This window comes from Conger conger, chromosome 16, assembly GCF_963514075.1.
Source record: "Conger conger chromosome 16, fConCon1.1, whole genome shotgun sequence".
Taxonomy (NCBI): Eukaryota; Metazoa; Chordata; class Actinopteri; order Anguilliformes; family Congridae; genus Conger; species Conger conger.
The window spans coordinates 25,479,505-25,496,837 of NC_083775.1; the positions used below are offsets into that span (position 1 = coordinate 25,479,505).

At 44.3% G+C, this 17,333-nt stretch overlaps 1 protein-coding gene across 3 annotated transcripts in view; it reads left to right on the plus strand.

Annotated features, from left to right (window-relative positions):
* vwa3a (von Willebrand factor A domain containing 3A) overlaps positions 1-17,333 on the plus strand; it is a 32,462-nt gene continuing 15,129 nt past the window's right edge. For 2 of the 3 annotated variants that reach the window (XM_061224275.1, XM_061224276.1), the window contains exons 1-15: positions 1-287; positions 1,002-1,061; positions 3,378-3,486; positions 4,148-4,278; positions 4,462-4,542; positions 4,775-4,829; positions 4,953-5,054; positions 5,631-5,737; positions 7,507-7,632; positions 15,439-15,547; positions 15,631-15,696; positions 16,038-16,166; positions 16,364-16,502; positions 16,690-16,793; positions 17,077-17,157. In XM_061224275.1, the coding sequence (XP_061080259.1) occupies positions 1,009-1,061; positions 3,378-3,486; positions 4,148-4,278; positions 4,462-4,542; positions 4,775-4,829; positions 4,953-5,054; positions 5,631-5,737; positions 7,507-7,632; positions 15,439-15,547; positions 15,631-15,696; positions 16,038-16,166; positions 16,364-16,502; positions 16,690-16,793; positions 17,077-17,157 (1,392 nt within the window). In that variant the 5' untranslated portion in view covers positions 1-287; positions 1,002-1,008. The remainder of the gene's footprint in view (positions 288-1,001; positions 1,062-3,377; positions 3,487-4,147; positions 4,279-4,461; positions 4,543-4,774; positions 4,830-4,952; positions 5,055-5,630; positions 5,738-7,506; positions 7,633-15,438; positions 15,548-15,630; positions 15,697-16,037; positions 16,167-16,363; positions 16,503-16,689; positions 16,794-17,076; positions 17,158-17,333) is intronic. The other variant, XM_061224277.1, reaches the window with a different exon arrangement.

Below are 17,333 nucleotides of genomic sequence, written 5' to 3' on the forward strand. Positions count from 1 at the left end.
GTCGTTTTATTGAATTACAAAGTAGGTGTACTGAGGAAAAACTGCAGACACAGACCCTCAGTGTGGAAATATTAAATGTTGTGCACTAAATGCAATCCACAGCTGATTAGTTTTGTGCCCATCTGCCTTTGTTTGCTGTACGGCTCCGTTGCCTTGGAGATGGAAAACATTGGCGAACAACTGTTCCTCCACGCGATTACAAGACCTTGGAGTTATTTCTTCTGCATAATAACATCTTTGTAGATGAAAACATAAACGTATTGGAGAGGGAATGTTATAAGAGCGAGGTAAGTCAGCTGAATTTGATACACATTGGGTCTCAAACAAATATTTCCGCTACACTAGCGGATCATAGTATTTCTTGCTTAAGAATCCAAATAAAATTAGCTTACGACTAAGATCTTCTTCATTGTAGTTCCGCCATACGCAATACTCATTTCCCATAGTATTTCAGAGTTATATATGATTTCATGTAATAATCTTATTTGCAGTGCCATGTTCCCCTCCCGATGGAACGCACAGGAAGTATATGGCTTACTCGCTCGCTTAGCCATTAATCTGATTCATGACATTCATATACCTATGCTTGAAACAGGTTCAGAAGTATACATAACTGTATTATTATTGTGAATGGTGTGATTACAGATTCTCTAGAATTGTGTCAGACATTGTCTGAATTCGGTGCATAATCAATTGAGGAGTTATGCTATGTTTCTAACAAATCTTTTTAATTTTTTAAAATTCATTGGGAATGACTTATTTTATGACCATTCTGCGCATACACTGAGGCAACTGAACTGTGCAGTCGTGTCTGTTATGAAGGTATGCATCTTCCAGCATACCTGGCTGTAGCAACTTAAAGACTACAACAATTTGGACCACTTCTCAAGTGCGCTGGGAGGAACATCACCCCAGAAATCTAGGTCATGCTAAATCTGTAGGTGAAAGCCACTATGTGTAACCCTGCAGTTTTCTTTCCTGACGTCTGTCCTCACATGCAGATGACCTATGGACAGTGTGAATGAGAGAAAGGACCAAATGGCCCTCAGCTCTCCACATGTGTAAGTGCAGCTCCACACGCTGCTCTCCTAAGATGGCAGTGTGGTTTTCCAGGCCTGAGTATTAAGCGACCACACTATGAATTCATCTTAATACCATCAAAGTTTCACTTCTTGCACCCCCCAAAAAATGTTTGTGTTCCAGCTTTGTACAATTTAGGCTTGAACTGATGTCCTCTGCAGCATATGTGTTTTTTTCAGCAGCATCAGTCACTGCTCTATACCTGTATTTGCCACACACAGGTGAAAGTATGCATGACCATGCAGTATTACCTCACCGGGAATTTGCACATACAGCAGAAATGGAAGCACCACTTCACTTATTAAGCCCTTATGCCAACTCCAGTATTCTGCAAACCGTGAGCCGAGAATTAAAAGGTTCTATCTGCGTTCTGAGAGTTTTGAGATATTGAGCTTCAAAGATTCCAAAATGAAGGGCTCCAAGCAGATATGACCTTAAAAAAGTCATACTCTTAAACAGTATTTTGTATAAAACGTCACACTTGCCCTATACACAACATAAATAAAAAAAGTCAGAACCTTATAGTTCTCAGCTCACAAAATTATGATACGACCACATCATTTATAATATCTGGTTCTTGCATACAGTGGGAGCAATAATTATTTGATCCCTTGCTGATTTTGTAGGTTTGCCCACTTACAAAGAATGGTACTGTGTAGAATTTTAATCATAGGTACATTTTAACATTGAGAGACAGAATATCACAAAATAATCCACAATAACAACATCATATAAATTTAATATCATATTTTCACATGAAATAAGTATTTGATCCATAGAACAATAGAACTTAATACTTGGTGGAGAAACCTTTGTTGGAAAGCACAGAGGTCAGACATTTGTTGTAGTTTTTCACCAGGTTTGCAGAGATCTTGGGAGGGATTTTGGTCCACTCCTCTTTGCAGATCCTCTCCAAATCCTTAAGGTTCCAAGGCTGTCACTTGGCAACTCGAAGCTTCAGCTCCCTCCACAGATTTTTGATGGGATTTAGGTCTGGAGACTGGCTAGGCCACTCCAGGACCTTAATATGCTTCTTTTTGATTCACTCCTTTGTTGCCTTGGCCGTATGTTTTGGGTCATTGTCATGTTGGAAGACCCATCCACGACCCATTTTCAGTGCTCTCACTGAGGGAAGGAGGTTGTCGCCCAAAGTTTCCTGGTACATGGCCCCATTCATCCTCCCCTCGATATGGTGAAGTTGTCCTGTCCCCTTAGCTGAGAAACACCCCCAAACCATAAGGTTTCCACCTCCATGCGTCACAGTGGGGATGCGTCTTGGGGTTGTACTCAGCATTTCTCTTCCTCCAAACACGGCGAGTCGAGTTGATGCCAAATAGCTCTATTTTGGTCTCATCTGACCACATCACCTTCTCCCAAGCCTCCTCTGGATCATCCAGGTGTTCTTTGGCAAACTTCAGACGGGCCTGTACATGTACCTTCTTCAGCAGAGGAACCTTGCGCACGCAGCAGGATTTTAGTCCTTCACGGTGTAGTGTGTTACTGATGGTTCGTTGATGATGATTCGTGACTGTGGTCCCAACTGCCTTCAGGTCATTAACAAGCTCCTCCTGTGTAGTACTGGGCTGATCCCTGACCTTTCTCATGATCATTGATATCCTACGAGGCAAGATCTTGCGTGGAGCCCCAGACCGAGGGAGATTGGCGGTGACTTTGTGTTTCTTCCATTTTCTAATAATTGCTCCAACAGTTTACTTCTCACCAAGCTGCTTGCTTATTTTCTTGTAGCCCATCCCAGCCTTGTGCAGGTGTACAATTTTGTCCCTGATGTCCTTAGACAGCGCCTTTGTCTTGCCCATGGTGGAAACGTTGGAATCTGATTGATTGTGTGGACAGGTGTCTTTTATACAGCTACATAACGATGTAACGAGTTGACACAGGTGTTTTGGGTAATGAATTGAGATTAGGAGTGCTTCTTAATGGAAAACTGTGGGAGCCAGAATTATTGCTGATTGGTAGGGGATCAAATACTTATTTCATGCAAAAATACGATAATAAATTTATAAAATTGATATGATGTTGTTATTGTGGATTATTTTGTGATATTCTGTCTCTCAATGTTAAAATGTACCTATGATTAAAAGTCTACACAGTTCCATTCTTTGTAAGTGGGCAAACCTACAAAATCAGCAAGGGATCAAATAATTATTGCTCCCACTGTATATTCAGGCTGTAACCTGATGTGCTCATAGCCTCTGTGATTTGCACTAAAGGCAGATCTGAGTCAGGTAAAAGGAGGTTGGCTGATGAGTAAAGCCTGTTTGTGTGCTGGATGGCAGGGCGGAGGATGGTTTGGGCGCTGGACAGCTCAGCCAGCCTGTCACGTCCTCCCGCAGGGTTGATGATGGACTGCTGGTCACCCACGTCAACCAAACACACGACCTGCTGGTGAGACCTGCCACACCAACCAAACACCAACCACACACATGACCTGCTGGTGAGATCTCCCATACCAACCAGACACCAACCACACACACGACCTGCTGGTGAGACCTGCCACACCAACCAAACACCAACCACACACACGACCTGCTGGTGAGATCTCCCATACCAACCAGACACCAACCACACACATGACCTGCTGGTGAGACCTGCCACACCAACACCAACCACACACACGACCTGCTGGTGAGATCTCCCATACCAACCAAACACCAACCAAACACATGATCTGCTGGTGAGACCTGCCACGCCAACCAAACACCAACCACACACATGAACAAACCTGGGTCAAATATGTAATTGTTTTGGATACTTTTCTATGCTTTACTGAGCTTGTCTGATGTATTGAAACCTATGAAATACTCTCAAAAAGTGCAAACCCCGCCTTCTAGTCCTCTAGGTTGGCTCAATTGCACCAGGCAAGGTTGAGCATCAATCGAGCATAGAAAGGTATTTTAATCCAAACCAATTACGTTTTTGACCCAGGTCTGCTGGTGAGACCTCCACACAGACATACTCATTTCACAACAACAGTTTTTACCTGGTGTGAGGATGTTAATTATCTGTGTAGAAGGCATGGTGTTAATCTGCAATTTTGTGGGTACAGAGGGTTCAGGGGTTTGGGGGTTCACGCAAGGGAACAATGAAGAGCACCACCGAGTGGATGGAGGACCACAGTGTTGAAAACTCTGGACTCTCCCTCTCCCACATACTCTCAAGGGGAACTTCCACGCTTGTGTAAGCTTGTCACCCTGTGCTCATTTGGACCATAGGACCTTTTTAGCCCTCTGATTTGACAAATATTTCCATATATTTGCATGTAGACTTTGAATTCATATTTTACCCGCAAGGTTATTTGCATATTGTGAGTCGTAGGTTTGCCTAAGTTTAGTTTCTGACTGTACAGCCCTGTGTGTGCAGGAAAGACCAGGATGGAAATCCCAGGAGACATGTTCAGATCAACGCTGGAACGCTTGATGAGTTTGAGGCCCGCCTCCTAAAGTGAGCCCTGCCCCCTCTGCTGATGTCACAGAGCAGCGATGTCATTGTGGTTAAAGCACGAGCATATAGAGCAGTGAATTGGGTCAGGTGGGAAAGAAAGAGAGGTCAACAAGCAATGATCTACAGTGATGCAGTGTTGGGATTTAGAGCCAAAATGGACTCCTCTATTGGACAGCCTTTCTTTCCTTTTATAAACATTTCCTTTTATAAACATTTTGTGCTGTGCTTCCAGATTGATTGACACATATCACGGCAGGATAAAGTGGCTCACAGAAGGAAGTCTGAAGGTCAGTTTAATCAGTCTTGACAATATTGCCATCTTGTAACTGCCACTTTGCCATGCCATACTGTGTTTTCACTGCACTCTACAATAGTTATCCTGTGCCTTTATTATCCTGTACTGTAATCAGGTGTTTGGGCTGGTGAAGGGATCCAGGGTGGGAGTGGTCATTGACTCATCTCATGCTGCCTGTGAGGCCGGGAGACTCTCGCAGCTCCAGCGTAACCTGCAGGTAAGAGGACCAGACGCCCCCTACTGTTGAGCTGCAGTATGCCCTCAGAGCGCAGAGCACAGACACGTCGTTTGTAGCAGTGTAAGGCCTGTTACAAACTCTACGTCAGGAACGCACAACGATGCAACAAGCAACGCAATGGGCATTCCCCATATTCTTGTGGAGCAAAATGTGCAGTTCAAATTTTGTAATGTCATGCAAAATTTAAATGTGTTAGAGGTGCTAAATGTATGAACAACTACCAAAGAAGTGGGTAAACTGCTTTCAAAAAACCGGATTGGCCTCGACTGCCACCTTGTGGATTAGAGTTTATGACCTTAGACAGGGCTAAAAGAAGCCAGTAAACGCTCGTATGCAAGCAAAGAGCTTGTGTCAAAGAGATGTCCCAAATCTGCATTTCCATTTGCATTCCTTGCATAGAGTGTGTAAAGTAACAGGTGTATGCTGTTCTGTAAATGTGTGTTGCATGTACAGGTGTTTGTCAAGTTGTGTAGAGTAAATTTTGGTTGTGTATAAGGTGTGTATTGCATATAAAGTTGTGTATTACCTAAAAAGGTGTGTATCATATTATTTCAGTGTCTGATCAATGAGCACCTGAACCACAGGAAACAGCTGTATGCCATGTCATTTGGGACGGAGATTAGCACACTGTGGGATGGGCCGAGAGACACAAACCCCAACAGGTGAGACTCTCAGGGGTCAGGGGTCAGAGGTCAAGTTGGTCAAATCACCACTTCCGTAGAGTTTTGCATTTTCAAAGTTTTCTTTAAATGTATTGGGTTTGTGGCCTGAGGGATGAGCGAATCAGTTCAAGAACCTTCCTTCCCCACTCCAGTGTGATGGGCGCTATGACACTGCCACACTTAATATTTTCTTACTGCTGATAAATGCAAAAGAAATGAGGATGTATACAATTTTCCTCCTGTAGGTGGAGTAAGAAAATGGGGAGTTGTGTTTTGTGTAAAGGTGTATCCTGTGCTTAAATGTGTGTGTTGCGCACACAGGTGTGTGTTATGTGGAAAGCTCTGTTGTGTACAGGTCCCTGCCTGTGACACTAAACTCCTGGAGCTAATCCAGAATGCAGCCACACGACTTGTCTTCAGTCTTCCTAAGCATGTTACACGCCTTCTCATCTAATTTCACTGCCTGCCTGTTACCACTCACCTCAGGTTTAAAACCTTGGTATTAGACTATAGGGCAGTATATGGAACAGCTCCAACATACATACCAGATATTTACATTTAGCAACCCCGGGGTGCCTGGCTCCCCTCCATGTGTGGTTGCTTCTCCCAGTTACTATGCCTGCCTGTCCTGGCTGCCCCAGTGGTAAAATGAACTTGGACAAGACAGCAGAATTGTTGTGGGCCATTTTCTCATGCAGACTGCAAACACACATCTTCCGATTACATCTTGGCTCCCCTCCAATCCCCAGCACTTACAAATGTTATTTAGTTTATTATGGTATTTTAATGGTTATGTATGGGCTGGGTCTTTTAAAGGAGCTCTGTCTGTACTGTTTCACAAAGCAAAGAAGAAGCTACTGCCATACAGGAGTGAAACCCACCTCCGTAAAAACTTTAAATACATACAGTGAGCACCACAATTCATTGGACAATGACACATTTTTTGTTATTTTGGTTCTGTACTCTGCACTTTGAGTTTGAAAGGATACAATGACAGTGAGGTTGACTGTCAGCTTTAATTTGAGGGTATTTTCATCCATATCGGATGAATCTTTTGTACTAGTCCCCCACATTTTTAGGCATCAAAAGTATTAGATAGTTTAAGATAATGTAGAATAAAGTAATCATTTTTAACATTTGCTGGAATATCCTTTGCATGCAAAGATTGCTTGAAGTCTGTGATGTGTAGACATCACCAGACGCTGGGTGTCTTCCCTGGCGTTGCTCAGTCAGCAACCTTCAGTTCCTGCTTGTTTTGGGGACTTTTTGCCTTCAGCATGTAAAATGAATGTTCAGTTGGATTCAAATCCGGTGATTAACTTGGCCAGGATTTTCTGCCTTTTGGCCATCAAAAACCCCTTTGTTGCTCCAGCAGTATGTTCCGGGTCATTGTCTTGTTGTATGATGAAGCGCTGTCCAATAAGTTGGAGGCATTTGGTTCAACAGGCAGCCATACAGGCCCAAGCCAAAACACCCCCTCCACCATGTTTCATGGATGAGATGGTATGCCTTGGATGGAAAAATAATCAGGTGTATAATCAGGGGTTTATGCACTGCAGCCCTATTATAATATTCCACCCTACTATAATATTCTATCCTCTCTTTCTCTCTCTCTCTCTCTCTCTCTCTCGTTCTCTTTCCCTTTCCCTCTCTCTGTCTTTCCTTATCTATCTCACTTGCTCTCTCTTTCCCTCTCTCTCGCTCTCTCTCTCTCTCTCTCTCTCTCTCTCTCTCTCCCTCTCCCTCTCCCTCTCCCTCTCCCCCCCCAGGTTAAGGGAGATGTGCCAGTGGGTACAGCAGCTCTATCCTGCTGGGGGGTGCAATCTCCTGAGTGCCCTCCGGAGGGTGCTGCAGTGCAGGGAGCTGGACTCGCTCCTCCTCATTCTGTCCTCCTGGTAACCACCCCAAACTACGCTCACTCACCCAATCACAGTGAAGCTCCAAATGATGCTATTATAAATAAGGACTACAGTATTGTGCAAAAACGTGGGCACTCATGATCAAAAAGCCTTTTATAGTGAACAGAAGCGAACCAAACCTCTGAAAGGTACATGGTTAAACACATTTCTTCTCCTTTTAACGCAAGACAAATTTTTATTCATAAACAGTAAAAAAAAATTCAATAAAAAGCAATCTTGCTTTCAAATTTGCAGAAAGGTCTCGTTTAACTCATACACAAGCCCAAACCAGGCTTACCCAGGCACACGTTAGGGGCAAACCACAGGATAATCACAAAACAAGACCAAACTCTTTATAGTTTGAGGTTGGGCCTCTCCACCCTTAACCCCGCTGTAGTCCACCCAGACGTAACCCCTTCTCTACTCTTAGAGCACTACACTACAATTATTTACTCAGGTAGATGCAGACTTGAGACCACTGCTCTCAAGGAAAGAGGTTTCAGCACAGTGGTAAAACTGATATTTATCTTTATAATTGTGTATAAAATCTGTCCTTTGAATATGTTCATTAAACATATATATATTCATACTATTTACACAAAAGTATAAAACAGATGAAATAAAACCTCTATAATAGTCATCAATACAGTGAAAACATTAAAATAGTACATTTCTCTCACTTTCTTTGAGATGACAAGTCTTTCTTTGTGATTGTCCCAGGTATTTATAGTGATCCATCAGCTCCACCATAATCAAATAATAATTCATGAAACGATAAGACATCATTAGAAGTGAGGTAAAAAGTGTAGGGGTCCTCGCACGGGACTCCAAATTATGTAGGGTCCTTGCACGGGCCGCCAAATAACGCAGGGGTTTTACTCTCTACGAAACCGGGGCGCCAGTTAAACGTTGTGTTGCAGTATAACTGCGAAAAGTAATCAGTCTCATAAAATTACTGTTATCAGAAATATCCAACCACAAATATAGTATTTCAATTAATTAAAATAACCAATATTAATGATTGAACATACCGATAACCTGAAGGTTGGAAGTTCTTCGAAAGACTGCTTTAACTCGGCTCTCATGTCTATGCGATTCCAAAACGGACACCGGGGTTTAATAAAATATATTTATTAAACAAACATACAAACACATAACAGATAAACTAACGGGAAGTTAGTAAGGAAATTTAGTTTGGTATGTGTGTGTACGTGTGTGTGGGGCGCGCAAGCGCGCGTGTCGCTAGAGTTCTGGGTGTGGTAATGAGTTAGAGTTAGCTGTGAGAAGGGACTACTTGCGTAGTTTTACTCTATATATGCGCAAAAGACGGCGAATCAATTCACGTACATATATATGTAGCTAACCAAACACATTACAATGGTTGGATGGTAAATATTGAAACACAGATTCACAAAAACAGTTAAGACTAAACTAAACACTGGCTATGCCTGAATGTTTGTTTTCTTACTGAGTCCATACGCATTGCTGGATCCAAAAGACATGCTGTCCTTGTAGAAGCGGCGATGGTGCTGTGAATGGTGTCCGGGAGAGATGCGCAGGCTGGGGTGTTCCCGTCTTAGCAGCGCGTTGTCGTCTGATCCGCTGGTCCTTTTCCAGGTGTAAAAGTTCGTTGCTGTTTCGTTGTTGGGCTTTATTGGGGTAAACTGATGTAGCGTTCCGCGTACAACAATTTCCACTCACTATAGGCCACGTAGTTACCGCGAGGTAACTGGGTGTGTCCGTAGGCCTGGTAGTGCGCTGTGCAGCATTCAGCCTCTGTCCGAGTCTCGGAGCAGATGAGCTGAAGCGACTGGCCAAAAAGGGTGCGTCGAAGAGAACAAGCAGAAGAGGCAGAAAAAGCAGAAGAGCCAGAAGAGAGATCCCAAGAACGTGTCTTGCTCTTATACGGGACCGTTTATTGCTCCCGCCATTACGGGATTGGCTGAACCAAGTTAGACGTCATTCGTGGTGGACGTCGCAGAATTCTCCTGTGGGAATGTGGAAGTTGTAGTCCCTACATCCCCCCTGTGGTCTCAGGATGCGGCTGAAGCCAGTGTTCCTCGAGAGCACAAAAGTCAGTTCACAGTCCACAGGTCAAGTACATTGGGTCGGTAACACAGTTCACAATTGACTGACAAACATCCAGGCATTTATCAACAATTAACTAAACTGGTCTAAAACACATGATACAAACAATGTGAAACACTAAGGTCGAACAGTGAATACATTGTCACAAAACATGAGAAACCTTGGTGAAAGGGTTAGTCGTTTTGTTAGTTCAGGTGTTTTGTTAGTTATTGGATGGTGTCCAGAAGGTGGAGCACCAACAGGAATGACCCAGCCATGAAAATGTTCAGATGATGTAGGGGTCTAGGATGGAGAGGCTGTAGCCTTTTTGGAAGTCTTGTTCAGACTGACCAATTGTTCTAGTCCCTACAGTCAGGTTGCTGATGAGGGTTGTCATCTGAAATATGTGGGGGCATTTTCAAATTAGGGCAGCTTTCTGTATCCAAGCTTAACCTTATGGCTGTGTCATCAGGAAGGAAATGGAGAGGTGGTCTCATTTCTAAATGATGTGGTAAGCTCACAAGTGGTCTTGTCTTGCTTGGGGAAGAGGTGGAGTAAGGCACACTGGGGTGTGGCAATATACTTGTAAAGATTACACTGTAGTTTCTACATGCAATACTTTACGATGGTTCAGTAGGTGTAGAAAGAAGCAATGAACGTTTACGAGTTATAACAGGTGTCGGATTTAACTCTACAGTACCTACTTACGATCTGCGTTTGCTGCTGCTACATGCAAATCTAAGTGGCTGCTATAAACTACCAGTTTATTTTGCCACCCCCCTTTGGTAGGAAAGGTGTGCAAAAGAAAGTGGTCAAAGCTTCAGCTGGGAGTCTGCCTGTGAGGAGACCACGGCTATAGATCAGTCTTATTCAACATCTTTTGATGGAGGTTGAACAAGACCAGATAGCTCTTTGGAGTGGTTACTCAAGGCATACACACTACTGAACAAAGGTTAGAGGCTTTAGTTGTCCTCGGAGGAACTGAAGAAGCTCTCTTCAGACAAGGTATCTTCCCTATCAGAGTCATGCTGGTGACTCTGAGGCTTGGGCCTACCGGGTCGGTCTTCTCTCCAATTCCGGCTGGAATCATAGTGTGAGAAGCGACCACGGTGGCTCTTAACCGGGAACTTACTCACATGCCGTTGTTTTGAGCCGTTAGATTTTAATGGGGCAACTTGGGAAGTGCCGGCGGGCTTGGTTGGAACAACGTGCTTAGCTGTTTCCAATACCTCGTTCCTGGGCACAATCCTTAAAGTGTCCCAGACCATTTGGGCTTCATTTCTTAATTCAAGGGCTGAGTGTTGGCCCCTTGAAAACAGTGAAACATGAGTTCGGACACAGGGGTGCAGGTTGTGCACAAAAAGGGATTTGAAGGCTTGATCTTCATCTAAGCCTGGTCCGTTTCTGCCCTGGAAAAAAGCATGTTTAAGACGTTGGTAAAAGTCTTTTGGTCTTTCTGTACGGCTATGTTTAACCTCCACAGATTTGATCATGGCTGTGGCCTGATCAAACCGTGGCAGGTACTCAGCTACCAACGCTTCACAAACCTTGGGATAGCTGGAATGAACTTGTGGTGGAAGTTGTTCCATAAATGTATGGATCTCTCTGGTTGAGGTTTTCCATACAAGTCGTACCTTTTCTCGATCGGTTGCCCTGGGCAGGTCCGAGAGACAGTAGTCAACTTCCCTCAAGTAACTCTGAATGTTAAATTCGGAGTCCTTGGGGTCAAATGTGTGGACATACTTCGCCATGGCCTCTAGCTCTTCAAAGCGAAGACCATGTGAAGTTGCACTAGTCTGCCTGTTTGGAGAAGGAGAGCCTGAAATCACATTTGAATGTGAATGCGTTTCATGCGGAGCTCGACGTCCTCGGTTTGGTTTAGAGGGTGGAGCTACAAAACTGTCATTCTCACAATGGTTGGCAGAAGATGAATTGTCACTGTCAGTGTACTGTGCAGAGCTGTCACCTATCCTCTCAGTTATAAAGGGAAAGCTAGCGGGATTAGCGTTGCTTTTTGTGTGCCCAATTAATAACGTTAGATCTCCTCTACCGTGTCCACGGGAGGGTTCCCTGACCTCCTCACGAGAGGGGTGGGCATGGAAGGTGGAGTCCTGTACTTGCCTGACTGTTTCTCCCTTGCGGAGATGGACCACCGTTGGGATGGAGTCCCCCCTTTCCCTCTCCAGGGAAGAGGTGGGCAAACCATTGCATGGGTGGTCAACAGCACTGCAATCTGAGGAGACTGACGAGTCTCCATCAGAGCAAGCTGTGGAACCGGGATCTGACAAACCCGAATCAATTTGTGACCCCCCTTCCCCCGCCTTGTGGTGTAAGGAGGAAGCAGGAGAAGCTGGAGTTGGGCAAGCCTGAGAAAGCAGGCTTACAGAAGAGAGTGGATGTGGTAGCTTGTGGCATCCACTCTTCAACTGAAATAATTCCTCTCTGTAGGAACAAAGATCTGATTCGGCTGAATGCAGATCACGCAAGTATTGTACTGCTTTCTTGCCAACAGTTTGAAGCTCAAGTAAAACACTGGTGTGTTGTCCTTTGAGGTATGCCATCTCTGATTCTAAGTTTTTGTTGCTCTGAAGAGCAAGACTAATCTGTCTGGCAAAATTCAAGACCAGACAACTTAGAATTGGGTCTTTTGACTGGGTGGGGGAGTGACCTTTCTCGTTGATTAAGGAGAACATTTCTTTCCTACAATCAGTGAGGTTCATCTGATTCAGGAAAGCTATGTAGCCAGGTGCTAAACCTTGGGCTAAAAAGGAAAGGTACTCATCAATAGATATGGGTTCCATATCTCAAGCCAAATAAAGCTAAAAGCTAAAATCAGTAACTTAAGAGGGTACTCTTGAAGTTAACAATTTGACAAGGGCCTTGAGCTCCTAACAGTTGGCAATGAATTGTTTCCCAATATCACAATCCAACATACAAGTTGTGATGAAGGATAAAGAATTTAAAACGCTCTTTGAATATTCTCTATAACTATAGTACAAGGTAGCTATAGCATCACACAGGGACTCGAGTTGCACTAGCGGTACTGCAATGCAACAACAGCAAAATGAACAAACATATGGCGGATATTCAGACCGTAAAATAGGAACTGTGATGCTGATCACATTAATCCTAAATACCAGAATGTGATTGGTTGAAATTACAATTAAATTTGGATTTAAATGTAAAATTCAATTAATTATTAAAATTACTTTGACCAAGTAATTATAATTAATAATACAGTGCGGCTAATAATACTATTATTGATAATACGTATTATACCGGAAGGTAAATGCCAATCAACAAACTACCGTGTAAGATTACGAATGTAATGCCACAATGTTACACGAGGGGGCAGTATATTGAGAAAGCGGCTCATGCAGGCTTTCAAAAATGGTACAAGGGTGACATCTAGCGGTATTTTCAAAAGATTGCACTGGTGGCAATTTAGCTGAGAAAGAATGCCGAGAATTCGTTCTGGAGGCACGTGACATGAGCCAAAGCTCGTCTTTCTCACGCAGAGCTCCAAATTAGGATGGGGAATTCGTTATGAAGTCACAAGACATGAAATTTGAGCCAAAGCTAGTCTTCCTCACACGGGGCACCAAAATATGTAGGGGTCCTCGCACGGGACTCCAAATTATGTAGGGTCCTTGCACGGGCCGCCAAATAACGCAGGGGTTTTACTCTCTACGAAACCGGGGCGCCAGTTAAACGTTGTGTTGCAGTATAACTGCGAAAAGTAATCAGTCTCATAAAATTACTGTTATCAGAAATATCCAACCACAAATATAGTATTTCAATTAATTAAAATAACCAATATTAATGATTGAACATACCGATAACCTGAAGGTTGGAAGTTCTTCGAAAGACTGCTTTAACTCGGCTCTCATGTCTATGCGATTCCAAAACGGACACCGGGGTTTAATAAAATATATTTATTAAACAAACATACAAACACATAACAGATAAACTAACGGGAAGTTAGTAAGGAAATTTAGTTTGGTATGTGTGTGTGCGTGTGTGTGGGGCGCGCAAGCGCGCGTGTCGCTAGAGTTCTGGGTGTGGTAATGAGTTAGAGTTAGCTGTGAGAAGGGACTACTTGCGTAGTTTTACTCTATATATGCGCAAAAGACGGCGAATCAATTCACGTACATATATATGTAGCTAACCAAACACATTACAATGGTTGGATGGTAAATATTGAAACACAGATTCACAAAAACAGTTAAGACTAAACTAAACACTGGCTATGCCTGAATGTTTGTTTTCTTACTGAGTCCATACGCATTGCTGGATCCAAAAGACATGCTGTCCTTGTAGAAGCGGCGATGGTGCTGTGAATGGTGTCCGGGAGAGATGCGCAGGCTGGGGTGTTCCCGTCTTAGCAGCGCGTTGTCGTCTGATCCGCTGGTCCTTTTCCAGGTGTAAAAGTTCGTTGCTGTTTCGTTGTTGGGCTTTATTGGGGTAAACTGATGTAGCGTTCCGCGTACAACAATTTCCACTCACTATAGGCCACGTAGTTACCGCGGTAACTGGGTGTGTCCGTAGGCCTGGTAGTGCGCTGTACAGCATTCAGCCTCTGTCCGAGTCTCGGAGCAGATGAGCTGAAGCGACTGGCCAAAAAGGGTGCGTCGAAGAGAACAAGCAGAAGAGGCAGAAAAAGCAGAAGAGCCAGAAGAGAGATCCCAAGAACGTGTCTTGCTCTTATACGGGACCGTTTATTGCTCCCGCCATTACGGGATTGGCTGAACCAAGTTAGACGTCATTCGTGGTGGACGTCGCAGAATTCTCCTGTGGGAATGTGGAAGTTGTAGTCCCTACAAAAGAGTTAATTTCTGAATGACCTCAGAGCAGTATGAGTATGTTAGGGGAAAATGCCCTTTTTAACATTTCACAGGTGAGCATCATCTGATGAAACAGATCCAGTAAAAAACAATTCTATTCTTCAGTTTATGTGCTAGCTGAGAAGCCGAGACATTAAGGTCAAAGGCTGACTGTCTGCTGGAGAGAGACAGAGATAAGCACTTAATTCAGAAAGTGGTCTAATAGTAATAAGGATTATCACTAAAAGGTTATTTGTAATCATGTGATTGTCTTTATGTTAACACGCATTGTCAATTAAGAATCAATTAAGAAAATTACCCTTACAAGTATGAAAGGGGCAGAGAGAGTGGCCATGATTGGCATGAGCTATTTAATATTGAACTTGTCGATTGCCATAGAGACAAAGGAGACCTTGGATCTCTTAGACCCTGTTTACACCTTGGCAGTTCATGCGTCTTGACTATCTGGATAATATCCGTATAGTGATTCTCCACACATGAAATGCAGGTCTAAATGCACCCAAGATGCGTTACGGGCAGATTCAAATCCCATCTCCCAAATGCTTCATAATTCACCCATTCAGTCCCAAGCCCAATATGAACTGGCTCAACCAAAATCCCAAGGGGTTTTGGCTTTGGTTGAGAAAATTGAGAAAGTTCAGAACATTTACTAGGGGCGCAAAACAATTGTATAGCAGCCATTTTGATTTGTTGAGAAGGTATAAGGTCGACAGTGCCATATGGTACTCTTGACACTGAAAGGGTTAAAGATTAAGCTTTTTTTTTTTTTTTACATTTAATTAAAGGCACCTTCAGTCTTTACATTTACTTTGAAATCATGGAAACATCTTATCAGTGCTGTGGAAAGTTGAAATGTCAAAATCGCTGATTCTTCTTCATCTCATCATTTTAGTCCAGATCAGACATCAGATGCATTGTTTGATTATGTGGAGCAGTGCACCCTGGGAAGGAAGCTGTCTGTCCTCGCTGTGGCATATGGCAGCAGCAGTCCCGTGACCATTGTGAGTAAAAGGAGCATTGTGGGTAAAAACATAGTTTGTGGAGGGGTGGACTCCTGACACATTTATGTTTCACCCAATCACAGGGGGTCGTTAAGAGACTGGCAGAGGTCACCGGAGGCCGTTTCCACATCTTCTCCGACACAAGACAGGTAGCTCCACACCTCCGTAGCTGTGAACACCTACATAAAACTCCAGTCCTGGAGGGTCGCAGTGTCTGCTGGTTTTTGGGTTGTTCTCGGCATCTGCAGTTCATTAAAGTTATTGATTGACTAAAGAATCCACACACCTTGTTCTCAAGGCCTTGATTGGCAGCTGATTGAAAGAAAAGCACAAAAACCTGCAGACACTGTGGCCCCCTGGGAATTCTGTTTGACACCCCGGATCAACATCATGAGCAGAAGACTTAATTAGTGCATTATCTCCCTCTCTCCTCACTTTCTTTCTCACTGTCTGTCTCATTCTGTTTGGCTCCCTCCATTGTCTGGGCTAGTGTATGGTGGACAGCAGTGACATGGGGCTCATATGGGGAGAGGTGCAGGCAGCAAGGGGGGTCCTGAGAAACCTCCAGGAGATGCGGGGAGGACGGGTTGGAGAGACGCAGGTGACCATGGTGCACGAGGTACAATCTCCCTTCCAAGTTCGCTTTAAAGTGACCTAATCCTGAAATGTAAAATGTTCTGTCACAAATGGATAGGTTGGAACCATGTGTTTTCTGAAAGGAAAAATGTACCCTTCCATTCAAGTCCATTCAGAAGGGATTGGTCAGGGCTTGGGAGGCAGAGCTTGGTTCATGCAGCTGGTTCATTTTGCCGACAGGTTTGTGCTGAGTTCGACAGCTTGTGCCTGTCCCAGCTCCCTCCCAAATCAGCGGGTCAGCGCTCTGCACTCTGCCTACAGAACCCCGGCTTCCTGCCCTCCACTTCAGCAGACTGGCTGCAGAGCCACGGACTCAAAGGTTCTGCTTCTGTCTCTTTTTCTTTCTCTCTCTTTCTCTCTTTCTCTCTCTCTCTGTCTCTCTCTCTCAGTTACTTTGTTATTGTTGGCTTGCGGAATTTCAGTGTTGCATTTATAAGGGCACAATGCTTGTAGTTCTGGCTGGCTGGAGCTGAGAGTGACAAGCGGCTGTCTCGCCCTCCTTGCAGCACAGAAGCTGGGCGTGTACCAGGTGCTGGCCCCCCACGCACACTCCCCGCTGCAGGAGTTTGTGCCTATCCTGCGCAAGACCGTCTGCTCCACGGTGCACCAGGTAACACCCTGCCCCCTAAAGCACCGCGGTCACCACAGTGACCATGCACCGTGCTTCAGACTTATTAACCTGAGGACACCAGCCCTGCTGCAGGTTTGGGTTACATAGCTGTAACATGAGTGAGCGTGCATATCAGGTGTGTTTTAAGGACAGCCTGTCTGGGCATACCTCCTTCATAACTCCTACCTTTCACCTGTGCTGTCCCTTTCCCTCCATCCCTCATACCCCTCCATCCCCCTCCATCCTTCCATCCTCCCATGCCCCTCTGTGCCCGTCTCCTCAGAAAGCCATGGTACAGTTTGAGTGGCATGATGGGACAGTGAAGAACGTGCATGTGGACCCACCCCTACTCTATGCCTACCAGGTGGGTAAGGTGATCCTTGGGGTTACTTGTGACTGGACGGTCACTTTATGAAGCCGAGTTGTTGGTCTGTAACTGAAGTGGCTTCCATGTTTTTTTACTGCTGTTAAAAAAATGTTAAAGAGCTTTTTCCTTATACTTCCCCTTTTTCTCTCCAATTTGGAATGTCCAGTTGTGCT